Source organism: Trematomus bernacchii, unplaced genomic scaffold (genome assembly GCF_902827165.1).
Source record: "Trematomus bernacchii unplaced genomic scaffold, fTreBer1.1, whole genome shotgun sequence".
In the NCBI taxonomy this organism is placed as follows: domain Eukaryota; kingdom Metazoa; phylum Chordata; class Actinopteri; order Perciformes; family Nototheniidae; genus Trematomus; species Trematomus bernacchii.
Window position 1 is genome coordinate 26,743,855 of NW_022987720.1, and position 20,864 is coordinate 26,764,718.

Here is a 20,864-nt window from a genome sequence, read left to right on the forward strand (position 1 = left end):
GGATTATGGGATGCTGCAATGATCTGTTTGGTATTTGGAGACAAACACTTCAGAGACATGTTTTGTATATATCTGAGACCTATAATATATTGATGAAACACAGTATAATAGGGGACCTTTAAATCTTGATTATATTTCACATCATTAATCCAAATCTGTAAAGTAACTAAAGGTATTAAATAAATGTAGTGAAGTAAAAGTACACGATTTACCTCTGAACTGTAGTGGAGTAGAAGTACAAAGTAGCATAAATGTAAATACAAGTACTTAAACATTCTACTTAAGTCAGTATAGGAGGTGGAAAATATTATAAGGCAGTCACTGTAAAGTATGTCAAAAATATAATATAACATTTTTTTAAATGTCAGTATGTAGAAAAAGTATACGTGATACTTTGTATATACTATAGTACTTCAAAAACATCTGAAAATAGTCATAGTAGTATGACAGAAAAAAGTTAGTGTTTTGGCATTGGTCTGGCATACAAAAGGCATACTATAAAAGGTCCTTAAGGTCAAATAAAGTATATTTTGAGAAGAAACTGTATATTATTTTTTAAAAGTCATGGTAAAGTATGTCATTAAAGTGATAAACCACATAGACCTTTCCCAACAGATGTGAAATGACATAACCGTGCAAAAATAAGGCCAGATGACAAAAAAACTTGATGTGAAATTTTATTTTAATATAAAATACATAAATAAAGCATCTGCAAGTGGCATCAGAAGCATGTGCACATTCATATACACACATCCATATATGTAGAGGACTCAAACACGCTACCAGGCATACGATTCACCCCACAAAATAAAGTATAAAGAAACAAAACGATGGTAGTTGCAGCCATTTAGAGAATATGGTACGTAGATATATGTGGTTTGGACCAATGCCTGAACTCGACACAGGTCACATGATCACTGCAGCAGGTCTGTCGTTCCTTTAAATATTGACCCTGGAGACACTGATCTAGAAACTGATCATAACTCATCTGTAAGCCCTTCAACATAAACTACTGATTTGAGACCAGTGGAACCAGAAGTCACTATATGTACTAAGATATGTCTCTTATATGCTGCAGAACATCTCCCATTAAAGTCTGCAGATCTTAAAGTTTACAAAACAAGATATTTGAAAAAGAAAGCAACGTTTAAACATCGATGTCCGACTGAAATGTCTAACTTCTAAACCTGTAGAATCAAACATTATTAGACTACATTTGGAAAGAAACTAGCTTTTCTTGTCCTCTTCGCTCCAGAACACCAAGAAAATAAACATTTGACAAGTTGAGCGCAGCGTGTGTCGTAGAAGAATACAGTTATATTTAGTTTCAATATCTCCCCGGCTCTGCTGATTGCACTTTTAAACATCTGTCCCTTAAATTAAACATGAAGCAAGACTCTGTCTCACTTGGATACGACCCTTTGTTTAAAATCTCTTTGGCCAAATAAACTCAACTTTTTAAGAATGAAGAATCTTTACATGAGAGAAGTTAGAGGTGACCAATCAGCCGTCCCCATTACAATGAAGGCGGGGCAAACATACAAACATACCAAATATCAGACAAACAGAAATAGATATGTAAAAACAGACATTCCTCAGAAAAACTTAGTGCTGTTTTCTGTTTTGTCCCTTAAAAGAGTGGTGCAGGAATGAGTCCTAAAACCAGGTAATGAGTTAGCAATTGACGATTTACATGTTTTTGGTTAGATGCCTGAAACAAGGTCCGTGGTAAACACACATGTTCACGTTTTGTTCACTAAATACCCCACTGCTGAATGTCTGAAGCGATAACGCAGCTGATAACAAGTGCCTAAATGAGACTACTAAACGTCATCATGCCGAACGTTAGCGGCTTTGAGCTTAGCGGTGTTGATGTGAAGCCATGCGACAGTGATGTAGTTCGTCTATGACCTACTAAGAGCTTTTTTACTTCTGGCAATTGCATTTACGCCTTCAAAATCATTAAACATCGTGAACATATCCTGCTGAACCAAACGTGGAAGCATCACAAACGTGTCACATGATCACTGCAGCAGGTCTGTAGTTCGCCCTTTCGATGCTAACTCTCAGGTCGGCCTACAAAAATACATCATCTCTGCACCACTCTGATGCAAAAACAACAACAACAACAACTGTAAAACGTGTATCTATCTTGAACTGCTTCAATTGAGCTAAACGGAGCATGGAGGTGTAACGTTAGACCACGCAGCCCAGAGAGAGCAGCAGAACAGATGGATATGTCAGGGCATTCAGCTCCCTTTGGGTTTTATAAACCTCTGTACACATACTTCCTCTCAAACATCACCTCTCGTTCAACACCAGGATTCAGACGCTGCCAAAAAAAGCTTGTAGAAAAAAAAAAAGTGATATTTTGCAGTTTGTCCCAACGACGAGAAACGGCTTCTTGACCAGAAGAACTTTTTGAAGCTTAAGCTGAACTTTAAATCCGTTTTTGGCAGGAGGAGAGGGGGGGGGGGAGAAGGGGGGGGGGCAATAAGAGGTCATATAAAGCCAGCTTAGGCAAAGACATCATCATCATCATTTCACTGGAAGAAGATGATATGGCAGCGGATAGATTTGAAGCATGTGTGAGCGTTGTGGGTGTGTCTATGCGAGCGCTCTGGGTGTGTCTATGCGAGCGCTCGGGGTGTGTCTATGCGAGCGCTCGGGGTGTGTCTATGCGAGCAATCGGGGTGTGTCTATGCGAGCAATCGGGGTGTGTCTATGCGAGCGCTCTGGGTGTGTCTATGCGAGCTGGGTTTTGAACGCCCCCCAGGCGTGGAAGCAGCGGCTGAAGCAGTGCGGCTCGTTTCCTTTCCGCACCAGACGCAGCTTCCTGGGCGGCTCCGCCTCCTTCGAGCGCATGTGCTGGATGTAAACCTGCAGGGGGGGGGAGTCGGGGGGGGAGTCAGTGAGATGAGGATGGCAGCAGAACCTTTTGACTACAGATGGGGTCCAGAACTAGCGAGCCACATGAATGTCTGGGAGCAAATACATTTGATATGCTACACAAATACGGCCAGGATCCGTTGAACTTTCAGAACACTGGGTTGCAGATTAACATTTTCCAAAGGGGGGTTCGTCTCACACTGCACTGTAACTTTAATTCATGTACCTTTGTTATTCATGTTTTATTATCTTTGCTTTTAAATGCCATTTTATAATATGTTTCTTAATGCTCTTAATGCCTTTCATTTGTGTAAAGCACTTTGAAGCTTCTGTTGAAAGGTGCTGTATACATAAACTCGCCTAATGTTTGAACCCAGTTTTACACACAAACTAAATCACAGTTTCTCACTCACCTGGCAGGCTTTGAGACTCAGCTTGATCTCCACCTGGCTGGTCTGAGTGCCGACCCACATGTACACCTGAGGGAGGAACAAGGAAGTGACGCAGAAACACAAACAGTTAATGGTTACAAATGAAAAGAATTAGTCCAACGGATTCACTCAGATTTAAGAATGGCTGTTACCTCCTTCCCGTTGTCCAGCAACATGATGTCATCGTCAGCCAGGTCGTCCTGACAGAAGTCCGAGCACTTCTCCGACACGGAGAAATATCCCTTCTCATTGGAACACCTGAGGGAGGGAGGGAGGGGGGGAGGGGAGAGAAATAAACAATTGGGAAGTTAACAGTTGATGAAATGAGAAGGAGGGTGGAGACAAAAGACGGGTGGCATTGAGAAAGAAGCAGATTCAACTTAATATCAATTTATAGGTCGCACTTTTGTAAACCATTACATTACATTATATTACATTACATATTACTGGTTAGACGCTTTTATCCAAAGCAACTTACATACTCAATACTGTGGACAATCCCCACAGGAGCAATTTGGGGTGAAGTGTCTCAGGGACACAACGACATGCTGACTGCAGTGGGGTTTGAACCTGTGCTCCCCCTGATCCCAACACCAACGCACTAACCCACTGCGCCACACGCCTCCCATAATAAGTACATAATACCTAGAGATGATGTTCACTCACCTGAAGAGCCGAGCGTGCTTCATATAATCTGCGTCTTCATCGTACTCTTTCTGAGAGCCAATCCCCACCCAGAAGAAGTTCTCTGGCTCCTCCCCCTCATTTATCACCTTGGAGACAAATTGAATCTTCAGTTTGACAAGAAACAGACACCTAAGTCTCTTTCTCAAATCTGGAGAGAGAGTTCTTCATGGACACTTTATAGAGAAACCTTTATATGTCTATCGTCACATTTTATGACGGCAACATTAAATAAATAATTAAAATGTATTTAATTGGAATTTAAAAGTGAGAGTATTTGAATGCTAAGTTTAAGCAAAGCAATGAAAGGAGTTAACACGTTTGATGATAGAGGAGCGACAGAGCTGGTGTGTGTGGAATTGAACCTTGACCTTTGTCGAGCATTACAAGCTACACACAGAATAAAAAAGAACAATGAATTATAATAAATGAGTTGAATTATGCACACGGCACCTCACGTGTACCTGTTTGCTGTACGTGTCGTCGAACATGCTGTTCATGATGTCCTCGGACAGCTTGGCCTCGTCGGGGTCCGCGGCTCGGCCCACCCACGTGTACACGATGCCCTGGTTGTCTGTGCTCTCAAACGGTACCTGCAGAAAACATCAACTGTTACACAGGAACCAGAAGAACCCTTTCTATAAACAGTACAACGTAGGAGGAGAACCACACCTTGAGAATAAAGCAGAACTCCGAGTTGAGGTTGCTGGAATCTGTTCCAATCTGGATCGTCCTGAGAGAGAGTCAGAGAAATGAAGTTCTGCAGACAGTGGTGGTGTGCATTGATGTGATAACAGCTGATCTCAGAGCTGTGTGTACCTGGTGCAGAGTGCGCTGCCGTTGGTGCGGATGTGGTAGAGCGAGGGCTGGGCGGCGTCCAGCTTCTGTTTCCTCTTCCCTTTGTGGATGATGAACTTCCTCTTGAAGTGCGACAGGAACTTGAGGTTCTCCTGCTGCTGAGTCATCCGCACCACCTGAGCAGCAGGGAGGGGAAGGGTTCACACTTCACTATACGCTCAGAGTAGGGTTTTCGGTAACACTTTATATTAAGGTACACAAATTCACCATCAACTAGTTGTTAATTAACATGCATATTAGCAGTATATTGGCTCTTTATTAGTAAACACTTATTAATGCTTTATTCTACAAGTAAAAGGCCATTAGTTGAGTTGTTCCTCAATAAGCCTCTAATCAGTGCTTATTCATCAGAATCATATGTGTAGTTACAGCAGGAACAAGAGCCACTGACAGCTTAATGTTACATATGTTAAATATGTGACATGCATTTTTTTTAAAGTACTGAAGTTATGATATAATTAAAAAAATATATAATAAAAAATAGAAAGTTACATCATTTAAAAAAATACACATCCTGTAACAGTTCTTAGGATTTAGCAGTTAACAGTTATTAACGGCATCTATATATATTGCACATCTAGCACATATTGCACATAGGTGGTTGGTATTTAACAGCGGCAAGTTACACAATTTACAAAATACAAAATACACATCCTGTAACAGCTCTAAGGATTTAGCAGCCAGGCATATATTACAGTTATTAACGGCATTTATATATATTGCACATAGTTTGTTGGTATTTAGCAGCAAGGGGTGATATAGTCTGTGGTGTGGGGGGGGGGGTCTACTAGGGGCTGTGCTGGTTGTAGAGTCCGGCCGCTGCAGGAAGGAAAGACCTGCGGTATCTCTCCGTGACCATTGCAAGTAAAGAAGTTGTTGTCCATGAGTGTTGGTCTTAATATGCTCAATATGGGCCTAACAAGGCAGGAGTACCACAAGAATAGTCATTCTCCCATAATAACACTTAACAAATATGATCTATTCTTATGTAATGTAAGACATGAAATGATAAGTATTAATTGTGTCTAAATAACTCAAAATTAGGTATTTCTATCTCTATCTCTTTCTATACATCTATCTTTTTATTTCCTTTCTTTACAGGTTAATAAACATAGGAACAACACTGGCAGAAAAACAGACAGACTTATGCACAGACAACAACAGAGTGGGGTCTCCGTTCAGGTCCGCTCCCATACCTTGAGTTTCCCGGGGAAGAGGCTCTCGAACTTCTTCTGCAGGGAGAAGGTGAAGGTGAGCCAGCCCATGTTGGAGGCCTGCCTGCCCTGCCAGAAGTACACCACGCACTGGAAGTCTTCCTCAGGCTGCTTCTCCTCTTCCTCAGCTGCTGCGGCGCTCTCCCCCTCAGCGCCCTCACCCCCCTTCTTCCCCTTCCCCTTCTCCTCGTCTTCGTACTCCACAGCCACCCAGTACCTGAAGGAGGCAGAGCGGGGTTAGAGAGAGAGACTGACTCGCTCTGACAGGACAGTGGAGACACTTCTCATCTACGTGTGAACAGAAACCAACATCTCCCTACTGGCATGTATTGTTTATTATTGACATTTTTATTTTAGCTGGTTTTCTATTTATTTGTTTATTTGTTGTTTATCTGTTTTTGTATGTCTGTTTGTCTTCTGTCTGTGTGGGATGTTGTTTGCCCTGGTGTTAAGCAGTATTTACATTGTTACTCTACCTATTGTTCTATAAAGTGAACATTTGTTGACCTACTTTGATGCTCTGATAGAATAACTGTATGCTGTTGAAAAAACCCAATAAACTACGTTTTTTTTAAAGAAACCAACATCTTTCTAAAGGCTATGGCCCTTTGATTTTCTGTTTGTGTTGCTCCGAGGGCAAAAAGGTATCATACAATTATAAACTATTACTATTTTCCAATTTCACCAAGTTATATATTTTGGTACCACTTTACAATAAGACTACCCGTATAAAGGGTTTACCAATAGTTTGTAATTCATTTATTAATTAGGTTGTGAACACTTTATAAATCATTAATAAGCTTTTATAAGACATGAGATAAACAGGGCAACTGTGACCGGCTGCTTGCCAAATAGTGAGCCCACATTTATCTGTACTGCTAAGCCTTATATTGGCTACCTAGCTTACTTCGTCTTCTTCATCAGCCAGCATCCTTGGTATCTGTTGCTCACTGAGTTGATTCTCGCTAAGTAGCCAATATAAGGCTTAGTCATCTTGCCAAATAGTGAGCCTGTGTTGATGTATGAAAACTATGTTAGAACTGGTTTATAAATGGTTCTTAATGATTAATAAAGTGTTTACAACTTAATTAATAACCTAATTATGAACCCTTTATAAGGGTAGTCTCATTGTAAAGTGGTACGCATATTTTTGCTATTAAGTGGAAACCTGGAAAATAGCATGTATTTACTTAGATGGGAAAGAAATTGGGGGGAAAACTAAATATTTTTGGAAAATAGTAAAAAACGACCATGTATTATTTCTACATTGTTAATTATAAGCTTTTGGGGAGTGTTTGGCCATTGTTATCTGGTCCATCAGAGGCTCTGATTGGCTCCCCACAGTCACACGGTCCTACCTGCAGAGGAAGACGTAGCAGTCCTGCGTGTGGAAGTGACCGAACTCTTCCTCAGGCAGGCGGGCGAACTTCTTCCCCTCCAACACAAACCCTTCCATCCCGTCCAGGTCCTCGTTCCACTCCTCCATCAGACCTTCAGCCTGCACACAGACAGAGAGACAGAGAGACATGTGAGACCTCAGCCTCAAAGAAGGTCTTCAGGTGTGTGTAATTCAACTATTAAATGAGTCAGTGTAAATGAACATTTCATTTCATTTTTATTTGTTCCGTTCATGGTATGCACAACTTAAAGGTCCCATGTCATGGCCATTTCTACGGATCATAATTCCATTGTTGAGGTATACTAAAATAAATGTACATTGTGCAATTTTCCAAACTCACATTGGTTTCTCATACAGCATCTCTGTATAGTATGTGTATTCACTCTCTGTCCCAAACGGCTTGTTGGAGCTCCTGCCCCCCCCCCCCCCCCCTCCCTGTGAGCCCAGTGGCCGTCTGCGAGACACAGCGAAACCCAGCCCGAAACACACACACACACACACACCCACAGCCTGGCTGGGAGTTTGTGTGTGTGCTCAGGCTGAGTTCCGCGGTGTCTCGCCGACCCCACACCAGTGAGCCAGCTCACACTGTCCGCTCCTCGTAGCAGTGAGCCTCGCAACGTCCCGCCGAGTGTGTGTGTGTGAGGAAGTCCGTGGATTGGTCCAAACTTAACGGCTCCGCGGACGTAACGTAACGGCTCCGCAGATTGGTCCAAATGGCCCAATCTGCGGAGCCGTTACGTTACGTCACTATACCAAAATACGTCACTGTACCCAGGAAGAAAAAGAGAAATGTCCAACGAGGCGTTCTGGGGCAGCATAGACAGGTATTTTCTGTGTTAGAGTTTTACTCGCTACAGGGTGTACTTTGAGGGTTTGTGACTCTGCAGACCGTTTACATGCAGAAAAACCTTCATAACACACAAGGGGACGGGTAATAACCGGAAAAGCATGACATGGGACCTTTAATGTATAACAATTATTTACAAAACACGTCTCTATAAACACACCGTACCCGAAAAGGAGCAGGGAGAAGAAAATAATCTGATATTACCTGCCCCTTTCTAAAAGATAAATGAATAGAAATATATGGTCTGTCTTTCATATTTTCTTATTCACAGCCAATCATAACAGTATCGTAGGAGAATAAGAGAAACACAAAAACTTACAAAAAAATACTTGGTTCCCATTTGACAGTTAACGGAAAGAAACAAAACAACAATAACAATAGCCATGTTGGTACCTCAGTGAGGGCCATGGCGGGCTGCCGGGGGAGGAAGAGGGCGGTGAGGTCGGCCTTCATCTTATCCTTCTGCTCTGCGTCCTTCTTCACCTGAGAGAGGAACAGAGAAACCATCACTCTGATAACCAGACACAGGCAAGAGCTCCAGGAATCATGCTTTATAGCACGATATCCAACCAGTGTGATGTATTTTAAACCCTTTGTATCGCTGACCTTGCCCTGCAGGTTGTCTTTCTGCTGGACGGTCTCAGCTGCTCTGGTGTAATCCACCTTCAGCACGTCATCCCAGTTCTTAAACTTAGACTTATACACCTGAGGAAGAGGAAGAGGAGGAGGAGGAGATTAGATTTACTTTATTGATCCCACTGTGGGAAACTGTTTTGTCACAGTAGCATGTAAACAAGGCAGTACATATGTAAATATACACATATCAACAGTGAAAGGTATATATCTACAGAGTATGTCTATAGAATACACATTATAAATATACAGAATTAACGTTGGATGCGTTAAAAATGCGGGGCCATTTCATTAAAGGGGACCTATCATGCAAAATGCACTTTTTGATGTCTTTTATACATAAATATGTGTCCCCGGTGTGTCGGGGAACTCACGCAGCGTCAGAAAATAAAACCCTCTCTCTTTTCCTCCGTACCCAAATCTCTAAAAACGGGGCTACAACGGAGCTGATCCAGATTTGCGTCCGATATGACGTAATATCGGAAATGTAGGCTGGCTTTACACCCACGGCCCTATCAGAAAGTTGCTATCAGAAACAATGCCCGACTGTTTTGGACGTAATATGGTCGGTGTTTACATTAGCATCGCTAACACTCAGAGCTAACCTGTACTGGAGAGCATGTGTGTGAAGAAGCAGGAAATAAAAAGGAACTCACCTTATGGTATAACCGGCAAGAGAGAAAGCCTTTGAGCTCCATACTGTTTCAGAAATAATCCTTGATAATCCATGATATGGCGTTTCATCCCCGCAGTATTTAGTTTAGACAGTAGCTGCTGGGTCCTGCATGAGCTCAGACCCCTCCTTTTTTATTTTATCAATTTTTTTATTATTTTTTTAATATTATTATACGTTTTCTTCCTTCTTGTAGAACTGTGTCTTTCTGTTTTATCATCCATTCACTTGTGAGACTGTCTGCCGTTGACCAGAAATGCGTATTTATATATAAAATGATCCCTGCACACCATCCAGATACCGTCATGAGACAGCATGTAAAGCAGGTGGATGTTATTGATTTTTGCCGTCCCACCAACTTCACCTCCCTCAGTCCCTGCAGCAGTGAGTGGGGGGGCAGTGTGAAGTGTTACAAATATTATTTTATATTGTTGCATCGACTCAGTTGTCTTGTGTCTTATCTGTCAGAGAGAAACCATTATTTATTTTATTTTCATTATCATACTTTTGACCTCCTTGTGTCTATGAACCTGATAAATGTTGTATTTTGCTGCATGTAGCTGTAAAGTTATTAACAAATCATCTGAGGGGAATTTCTTGTTTATTTTTAACTTGTGATGTGTCATTTTGTAAAGCACTTGTGTTGTATGAAAAGTGCTATATAAATAAAGCTTTATTATTATTATTGTTACCTGGCACTCGGTGCCCTCCAGGTTGCGGGTGACCGAGACGTGTTTGGGCCGGTGCAGCATGGAGCAGATCTCCTGGCCCAGCTTCAGGGCGGCGGCTCGGACCAGGCGAGGAGACTTCCTCCCGATCCAGATGAAGACGTCGGACCAGCAGTCCAGGATGTACACGCCCTTAGTGTCCAGCAGGGACTGCACCTGGGGACACGAGAGAGACAACATGGAATCAGATATTGACTTTTTAAATGGCAATATTTCAGTCAAAAAGTCATGTTTTTAGCACATAAAGTTACCAGTCTGAGCTCCGGCTGAGTGTCCAGTTTGATCTTGTGGTCTTTGTGCTCCACGGACAGCTTGTAGTTGATCTGAGGCAGCTCCAGGTAGCCCAGACCCAAGCCCACCTACAGGACAGGATACACGAGAAACAAAACATCAGAGAACTGTAACTTCCTGCTGGGCGATGATATCTGTGATCATGTGACCCTGTCATGTTGCTTAACGTGTTATCACGCTATAGAGAGTTTTTGATCGTTCTAATAAACCCTTTTTTATTGTTTCTGCAAGAATTAATAAAGATCATATTTCCTGCAACAGCGTTTTTGAGGGACTTTTTATTTCTCTGAGCAGAAAAATAAGTCTATTTCAGTAGAAAGGTGTGTAAGAAAGGGCCTCGTCTAATGCTCAGGTCCTAGACCCTCACAAGATAAATGATGTTACCGTAAGAAGCCATTTTAAGTAGGGAATGTCTCTAATCTGTGTCTCTACACCCATTGAAATACTCACTACAAATAGTAAGGCATAATCAATAAACATCATTTCATTTGGAGCTAAAGAACTGTTCCGATTGTAACCATAGTCATAATTTAGACAACATTTTGACTCGTCTGCCATCATGTATTAAAGTAAAAAAAAGTACTAGTTTTAAGTATCAACTAATGTGAAATAATATTGAACCTCTTTGATTACATTTTTATAAAGTCATATTTCAATAGGATTGTTTGTGGTTTAGTCCATCCCACATACTGCACATCATCATCATGGGTTTACAGAAACAGTTACACGTGACTGAGATCAAGCAGAAAGCTCCACAGTAGATCCCACACCTCCTACAGCTCTGACCCGTTACACCTACCCTACCTTCACACTGCAGGAACACTCCTACTGTACACCACGCTGACCTGATGCTGAAGACGCGCTGCTGTTAAAACGCTCACCTTGTAGAGTTTGGGTCTGACGGGAGAGAAGTCGTCAGGAACGTGTTTCTTGATCTCCTCCGGTTGTCCTCCCAGAACCTCCCAGAAGCCCGGGGGCTCCTGGTTCTGAGAGAGGGTCGTGATCTCCGCCTTGCCCTTACGCTCATTCTTGTTGATCTTCTCTGCAAACAACCTGCAGGATGAAACAATGCACACACACACACTTTGACGCTTTGCTGAACTACAAGTATGTTGTTTTAATGTTTAATGGTGTTCCCAACGTGAAAACCAACTTTAGATTTGCCTTCCATCGAAATGTTTGTGTTACTAATTGCTTTGTGTCCTACCTGGCCTTCGTGGTGCCGCTCAGAGTAGCGTTGGCTCCTCTCCAGATGAAGATGTCTGGTCCACTGTCCAACAGGAAGACAAACCTGCCATAAACAAAATGAAAATGAAAAACTAACTACAGTTAATATGTCAGAAAGGGATCAAATCAAAATGTATCTAATGGGCCCAATATCACAGGGCTTTAAAATGTGTTCAGCATCATATACCCTCCGTCATAAGACCCTTCCTGTGGATAAGGAAACAAGAAGGGAGTGTGTGTGAAACTGTGAGTGTAGGCAGGAAGGTGTGTGAGAGTTACCGTGGGTCGAGAGAGGAGGCCTTCACCGGGACAGACTCCAGTCGGATGTTCTTCTTGCCGTAAACTCTGTACAACCTGTTGGACAAAAAAATATATTGAATACCTCATTCAAAATGTTTTCAGACCAACAGACACAAAGGTTTACGTCACAAAAGTCTAAATTATTTACAGCTATAATCTGACTAAATGTATTCAGACTCCAAATGAATAATCTCCGACAAGATAACAATCACGTAAAAGGCAAATAGAAATTATATTTATATTTTTTAGGGAACATGTTTTGTTGGTGGAGATTGCTTTTCTTGGAGTTTGTTGATGTAATACTCATTTTGGCCACAAAAGGCTGACACGTGATGAGTATTGGCAAGTAATGAAGCAACTGGCAGTTACTGTTGGGGAATCATTTGCCCTGCATGTCCTCCTTCGCCCTCTGACGCAGCTGACCAACCTTGAGCAGCCGTTATCTCCCATAAGGAGGGGCTGCCCAAGCATATTGTTGATGTTTATGACCCATTTTGATCAGAGTTATGGATCCAGGTTTTTCTATTTCTCTAACTTGCCTCACGGGGCTTCTGTAAAATGTTCCTCGACTTGAAAGAAATAAAGAAGAATAATGGAAATAACAAAGACGCATTTAAAAAAGAAGTCTCGTGCATCTCACCTGACAGGATAGCTGGTGTCCTCCACAGTGTAGAAGCCGCTGGCTGTTCCCCCCTCGATGTAGGAGATCTCATTGTTAAACACCTGCACACAGACAGAAAACAGTCTCGTACTCCATCCAATAAAGAAAATGGATTTTACAAACATTGTGTTCCGGACTAAATCCACCAGACTCAGGGACAGTTTCCTCCCACAGGCCATAAGACTGTTAAGGGGCCTACACACCAAACTGACACCAAAGAACACGTCCCGACGGAACACGACTGTTGTGTCACCTCACGTCTCCTGTGTCTTGGCCATGTGTCGCACTGGAACACACCGCAAAGACTTCAGCCAACGGCCAAGTAGCACGTACGAACTGCGCATGCGTGAGTGGCAATAAGTCTTTTGGGTTTTGGTCCCCTCACTTCCGTTTCGCTTCTCATGCACTGATTCGCTAAGCTGAACAGCCAATCAGAGTGATTTCTTTAGCCGACAGCCTACCGATTCAACATGTTGAATCGGCGGTGGAAGGTGTCGGCACGGCCGAAAAGACACGACGGGGCGGGACACACCAATCTGAGTAGGGCGACAGGACGCTCATCGACGGCCAGACGTCTATCGACGGCCGAAATCGGCTTGGTGTGTAAGGACCTTTAAACACCTCAACCTTTGAAAGAACATCCATCTGGTTGCAACTTAGATATATATCAATATTCCAATTACTTGTATATAGACTATTCTGCACTATTTCTATTATATTCTATTTTATTTTATTTACTTGCACTATTATCTGTTTTATTGTGTTGCACTGTTGGAGGAGCCTGTGACCTCAGATTTTCATTGTCATAACTACACTATGTACACATGACAATAAAAGCCTTGAATCGTGAATCTTGAAATGTTACACTGTAAAGCACAGGGGTTTTACTTCGTGTTAAGCTTAGACTCTCAATTGTCTGTCTGCCTATCGGTGTGCCCCCTATCATCTGTACAGTTAAATCTACATACGGCGTTGAACTCCTCGCTCTCGTCTCCCATCTCCTCCCTTATCGTCCTGCACTCGGCTCCCAGGAAGTTCCTCAGGTTGACGGAGTGGATGGCGGCGCCGGCCTTCTTGTCCAGCGTGGCGCCCTCACCAATCCAGTAGAAGATCTGCCAGTTCAGCTGCCCGTTCTCATCCAGGAAGGTCTGCAAGTTCACAAAGGACGGAGGTAAGAGAGTTGTCCTGGCGTATAGAGTGCAGGACAGTTTACATAAATATATATATCCTGTGTTGTTTGATTTGATGTGTCACCTTGAGGATGATGTAGCTGTCGGCCTCGTAGAACTTGCTGTGGAAAGCTTCGTCCACCTGTAGAGGAATAAAGTTCTCTATCTGCCACACCGACACCCCTGGGACCTGAAGGACGGGGGAACAGGAGATATAAACACTGATATCTGTACCATGCACAACTTTAAATGTTTATCTGACATTTTTATAAATCAATCTTTTAGGGGATGTTGGTTGGCTGTAGCTTGGACAGAATCAGAATACTTTTTTTCTCCCCAAGGAAGAATAGGTTTATTTTAGAATTATATATTTTTTTAAAAGTGATAATTAGATGAAATTAAAATGTCCAGTAAAAAATCAAATAAATCAAATAGAATATAAATATTTAGATAAATATAAGTAAGTAAAAGTGTGCCCATCACCTGGCCCACGTCCTCCATAAAGAACTCCGAGTAGTCCAGCGCCGGTTTCTCCAGACTCTTGTCCCAGCGCCGGACCTTTAGATCCGCGTACTTCAGTTCCCCGTTCTCCTGCAGGAACAAAGGGTGTGTTGGTGAATACAAGTTTAAGAACCTCATTGTGTTTATCGTTCTCCCTCTGAACGGTGTATCCATCCTTCCTGATCTTTACCGTTGACTCCAAGTTGTTCCTCTCCTGAGCGACGTCGCTCATGCCCTTCAGCACCTGCTTGGCCTGGTCGTCCTGAGAGCTGTCCTTCCTCCTCCTCAGCCTCATCTTCCTCGCCAAGGGGTCTCGGGGGCTGGCTCCTGCAAACATAAAGACAGAGATACTACAGATATCAGCATTAATATCTTATTAAAACGTTAACACCGCTGCATATTTCATAATATTCATGTTATACTGTATATTGTAGTAGAAGTTGCACATTTTTAATATAACTTCTTATGTTCATACAAATGCCTTCATTTTGTTTTATCTACTTTTCTCTATTTTAATTCTATTTTTAAATATATATTTTATTTTATTGTGAAATTGAGAAACTGTCACAAAATGTCCCCCTGGGATAAAAGACAGTATTCTGATTCTGATGATTTTAATGATGTTTTCATTGAAAAAAAACATACATTTGAATGCCTTTTTAATATTAAATAAGGTAGTTATACTATATACATGAAAGTCCAAACGCTTCCTCCAGTGACAGACGTAAACACTCGTACCTCCCCCAGCAGCAGCCACGGTCGCCGGCGAGGCCCCGGCCAGACGCAGCTGGTTCTGCAGAGAGAAGTCGATGTTGTACCACTCGGCTCCGCGGTCCACCGGCTTGGGAGGCATCACCAGGTTAGGGTTCTCACGCACATCCAGAACCTAGAGACAAAAGAAAGGGTTGTATGATCATATATTTGCATCTATCATTCCTAAACATTATGACCTTACAAAGCACCAATCATTTCAGGTCTGTTTGTCATTAGCATTCCTACCGAAATGTAACTGGACTATGACTATTGTCTTTTTCATGAAGTTGTTATGTCTGTCAGATTATGTTATATTTGCTTTATCCAACTTCATCCTATTTTAACTAGAATGTATTGTATATAAGTGTGTTATATGTTCTCTCCAGCCATGAGACAGGTTACTTTAACCTTCTTTTGCCACTTTTATGAAGTACTCAACCCTATAAATAATCTACAATTGTCCCTAAAATAAATGCTGTTTAAATCCAATTCTATCAGAGTATTTGACAAGCGGCCTTGCAGGGAATTTAGGTTAGATGTCAGGTCACCCAACACTAGGGATGCCAGAAACTGACCATGATCAAATTCGAAAATCGGACAGCCCTGGCGAATATTAATCGATTATTCGCTGTTTAAATGTTTTTGTTACTTAGAGTTCATAAGTTGCAGAAACATTTTAATTGAGTGGCCAGTAAAAATGCTCTGTGACCTGCCACAGTGACTGGTGGAGAAATAAGTTAATTTTTAGTTAATAGTGAGCAAGTGTTGTACCTCTAAATCAGTCAGGAAGTGGATGGCCTCGGGCAGCGTTACCAGACGGTTTTTATTCAGCACCAGCTTCTTCAGCTTGCCACACCTACACAACACAAAACCACATATTGTATCAACATAACCAATTACTCTTGTGTCGATATAGCTCGTCATGTACAGAGAATCTCCTACTGCCAGTATACTTCTACATAGCTGTTAAATTGGGTTGTTTAGCTTTAAATTCTTCTGCATCAAGACTCAGCCTTTTAGGGAAAAATATAAATATCAGAGTAACAATGCACCTTCAGTCTGTGTGTGTGTTGGTGTGTAAAGCTCACCTGCAGAGCCCCTCTGGGATCAGTTCCAGGTTGTTGTTGGCAGCCATGAACTCTGTGAGGCTGGACAGTTTGCCCACGCCCGGAGGCACCCCGTCAAAGTCCAGTTTGTTGGAGTTCACATACAGCTTCTTCAGTTTGGTCAGCTTACAGATTGCAGACTGAATAGAGACACACAAGAGAAATGTTGATTTAATGCAAGATACAAAAGCTAGTAAGATTCCAGCAAGAAAGTAGATCACATTAATAACCCAGTAAAACACCCACAATAATGTAATCAAATGTGTCCTTGAATGTTGCAACAACTCCAGCTCCACAGCTTTCTAAACACAGAAAGATCAAACAGCGGCTCCAAGCTGCAGCTGAGTGTTTCTCAGTGAGCTTACGGGCAGGGAGGTGAGCTGGTTGCGGCTCAGGTTGAGCGTCTCCAGCTGCGTCCACTGGTCGATGCAGAGGGACAGCTCTGTGATCTGATTGCTGCTCAGGTTCAGTCTCTTCAAACTGCCCAGAGTGTAGAGACACTCGGGGACGCGGGACAGGTCGTTACCGGACAGGTCGACATCTGGGAGGGACGGGAGGACAGAGGGAACACGGGTTAGTAAGAGTATGTTTCCCCAGAGCAACACATTTGATACAAAAGAAAACAAATGTGTTCCCCTAATCTGTTCCCCTAATTTAGCAATTTAAACATTGACTTCTCTTATGACTTAGTAGTCAGTAGCAATGGTCAAGATGTCAATCTGACAATGCACCACTAATAGTTTTAGAGAATAATCGTTTGCACGGGGAGAGAAAAACTGCTTCTCTGTTGCCTGTCAGGTGGCGAATGTTTAAGACTCTGAAATGTTTACATTGACTGTACTGCTATGTGAAAAATGTACCACAGTGCCAAGAGGTAAACATAAGAAGAAGAATGTGCCAAGCCCCGAAAAAAGCTCTGGAAGAAAACATGACAGTGGTGTGTGTGAGTTTATCTATGTGTGTTACCTGCTAACTGTGTCAGGCCCTCCAGGCTGGTGGGCATGTTGGTCTGGGTCCTCTGGGTGTTCCTCAGGTGGAGAGTCTGTAACGCCACCATGGCTGGCAGCTGGCTGCTCACACACACACACACACACACACGCACACACACACAGAAATAAAGAGAAAAATAACGTTAAATCGCCTATTATACAAGGTGTGATATTGCCATTGTGACATTGGAGGATTTTGTCATTATCATTAAAAAATATATGAATGACCATGGTGTGATTTCTTTTTAATGGATCTGTACCAAACATAAATGTTTTGTTAAGTAGAACACAATTTATAGGCCTGTATTTTCTCACAGCACGACAATACTTAGGCACACATATTTAGACTTAGAAAATATTGTGCTTTCTTCAATTTGAATATTGTCCATATTGCAATTTCGATCACATTTTTGATGAATTGTGCAGCCCTGATGTGAAGTAAGAGGAAATAATAACGGAGTCCTGTCTTCTCACCGCAGCTGGGCATGCATCAGCGGGTTGTTGTTCAGTGTGAGCGTCTGCAGGTGGACCAGGCGTCTCATCTGCGGCGGCAGGCTGTCCAGCTTGTTGTCGCTCAGGTCCAGATACAGCAGGTCTGTCAGGTTGATGAACAGCTGGTTGGGGATGGCGTCGATGCTGTTGTGGCTCAGATTCAGAACCAGCATGTTTCTGCTGTTCTCCAGGTCCCGGGGAATCTCCGTCAGCTGGTTGAAACTCAAGTCCTGAAGGAGAATAAGGGGAAATGTGGCGTTTTTGAAGACAATACTGTCAGGGAGGTGGAGTTATGTTGTATGTGTTGTTGTAAAAATGGTGGGTTGGTAAGCAGATCAATTGGGATTGTGTGAGAGTATTACATACCAGCACAGAGAGGTCATCTAGCTGAAAGATGTCATCGGGGACTCCGGAGTTTTTCAGGTTGTTGGCTCTGGCTACCACCGCCTGCACAGATATAGAAACACAATTAGGGCAATATAAAAACTACACATTGGTACGAGGAGAAAGTTGCCATATTAAAAGCATCAGATTGAAATGTACAGTGCTTATGGCTTGTAAGAAATTGCCACATGCTTTGTCTTGTGCGTGTGTGGGTGTCACTTACCCGTAGGTTGGGTAAGCTGGACAGCTCTCCATGTAGAGTGGTCAGGCTGTTGTGACTCACTGAAAGATGTTCCTGAAGAAGAACAACAGAGGTTTTGTTTACAGATACACACTGCACCAACAAAGAAAATATCATCTATAACTCCATAAATACACTCTACAAGGTCCAGTTTGCAACGTACTTCTTGCACTAATTCTCATTTGTCACTAAACAGAATGATTCAACGGAAAACAGGATCAAATCAAGACTGATAAACACAGCCCAGACACTGTGACTCCTTGTTGAGATAGCAGACTAATCTTATTTACCTAAAACTGGTAAGAACAAGCATGTTAGCGTGGATCACCTTTTCACCGCAGCCTGCTGAGTAAAGCTTTGGAGGTTCAGATTAGATAATCCTATCAAAGATATGAAGGATTAAAGTAAGGCTGAGTGTTTTATCAAATGAGGTTGTACTGTTCTCTAAATCTACTGATGTGAAGTCCTTTGTTACTCACACATTAAATATAAACAATTAACAATACTGTTCCCAACCATGCATTTATAGATGGCTTGGGGAATTACATTAACATAGGTTGCTATAGGTGACAACTACGATTTCAAGTGCAGTCCTGAAGGTCTCACCAGCTTCTGCAGAGAGGCCAGCTCCTCTGGGAGGTAACACAGTCCGGTCCTGTTCAGCTTCAGCCATCGCAGACTGCTCATACACTTCACATGCTCGGGGAAGTACCCGCCCTGTAAAGACAGAGAGGAAAGGAAGGTCAATGCTAGATCTTTGTAAAGTTAAATTGAGAGGAAGTTGGTGGAGGGTGCAAATAAAACCCACCCAACATTGTCTGATTACCTAAATCATTTGGTGTAAAAACCCTTAGATGTAGTGTTCCTATAATACATAATGGAGATATGTTTTACCGACACAGCCCAAAAAAGCAAAGTTCAAACAGGTATTTGTTTCCGAAAATGTTCCAAATAATTACCATATGTTTAGCTAAATGTATTAAACACAGCATATGAACCTTGTATATCCATAAGAATAAGAACAGTGCATTTCTTGTATGCACCTACAAACCCAAATAGAAGTTTACAGCCTTGCTGGTTTATTGTGGGTCAACTTGTCAAAACAACTAGGTGATTTAAATCAGCTACATGAGTTTAGAAAGCAGACATTTAGCTCGCTGTGGTGTGCAGTCGGGATAAGAAACCTTTCAGTCAGTCGTTATGATTCATAGTTAGGCAGAGGAAATGATGTCATCCTGTACTGTAGATATAAGCAGCCATTCCTTTAACAATAAGGTTATTTATCCAGCTTCGTACTATTTTCATACCAACATGGCAGCTAGCATTACGCACACAAATAGTTCTGACAGTTAGAATACATGCCAGATGATCTCACTGCTGCCAGTCGGGCTGCTTTTAATTCCAGTCTCTCAAACTAAGCTCACAAAGTGTGTCTGTTTTCAACCCTGCAACCATGACGACATTGAGTCAACAAACTCTAAAACTGTAACCAAATGTATTGAATGGTTGGCCTTGTAGGTTAGCGATTGTACTTAAAAGCTGATAAAGCTGACATATGTTGTGAAGGGAAGTTTGAGTCACAGAGTTAGCCAACAGTGAAGCTACGTTTGCTAGCTAATGTGGCGTTGAAACTAGAGCTAAAGATCCCACACTACACAGAATGAGCTAACGTGTACCCATAACAAAGTAAAAAAACAACCCTTTCAGCCCATTCCTCTAAATAGAAAGTGGTAAAATGCCAGGAAACAGGCTTGTGACGGAAACCAGACAGCTACTTTGTCCATGTCAAACTGACAACTGGCTAACGCCCAATGCTAGCGACGTTAAGCTAAGCTAGTGTTTAGCGAGTTTAGCCTTTAGCCGTTTGTTGTGACTGTCTAACTTGGGTTAGCTTTAGCTAGCTAGCTCAACGTGTTCAACAGCGACGAATTCAATACCAGCAAAAACATATTGGAAGACTTACTTTAAAGTCGTTTCCACTGAGATCTACCCCCCTGATGAAGGGAAGAACTCCGGTGGAAGCCATTTCTGGTTGCTTTATCAGCTGCTCTGCCCTCAACTGTCTATTTTGGTCCAGAGGCAGGGAGGGTTGTGGCTGCGGCACACTTCTTCTTCGTTTGTTTTAATGGCGGGCGACAAACCAACGTTTGAAGGTGCATGCCGCCACCTACTGTACTGGAGTGTGTATCGTCAAGACTGAAAGACAATTAAATTAATAATTATAAAGAAAAAATTAATAAAGAAAACCATGCTAAATTCTAGAAATAAAAACGGTATTGTTGACATATTTAATTAAAGACCGTTGAAAAACAAACAAACACGACGACACCAGTGTTGTGCAATATGAAGGCTACCTATTTTGAATTAGTATTATTACTGGCTGCCTTTTGA

General features: G+C 42.2%; 1 protein-coding gene across 2 annotated transcripts; it reads right to left on the bottom strand.

Annotated features, from left to right (window-relative positions):
• Positions 1–663: 663 nt before the first annotated feature.
• Positions 664–20,567, bottom strand: flii (FLII actin remodeling protein). Of its 2 annotated transcripts, XM_034142335.1 has the most exons (32): positions 20,437–20,567; positions 19,080–19,190; positions 18,456–18,527; positions 18,215–18,295; positions 17,831–18,078; positions 17,334–17,437; positions 16,733–16,908; positions 16,350–16,507; positions 16,033–16,117; positions 15,247–15,394; positions 14,699–14,835; positions 14,491–14,598; positions 14,093–14,197; positions 13,807–13,986; positions 12,818–12,900; positions 12,157–12,231; positions 11,858–11,941; positions 11,532–11,703; positions 10,611–10,718; positions 10,324–10,515; positions 8,932–9,030; positions 8,719–8,808; positions 7,435–7,574; positions 6,059–6,293; positions 4,824–4,978; positions 4,677–4,737; positions 4,469–4,597; positions 3,987–4,093; positions 3,473–3,578; positions 3,303–3,368; positions 2,740–2,880; positions 664–2,670 (listed from the first exon to the last, which is right to left on the bottom strand). In XM_034142335.1, the coding sequence occupies exons 1-31, from the start codon at positions 20,497–20,499 to the stop codon at positions 2,746–2,748; spliced, it is 3,813 nt and encodes a 1,270-aa protein (XP_033998226.1). In that variant the 5' UTR covers positions 20,500–20,567; the 3' UTR covers positions 664–2,670; positions 2,740–2,745. The 2 variants fall into 2 exon arrangements, with proteins under 2 accessions (XP_033998226.1, XP_033998225.1); XM_034142334.1 differs by having other exon boundaries at positions 664–2,880.
• Positions 20,568–20,864: the final 297 nt, after the last annotated feature.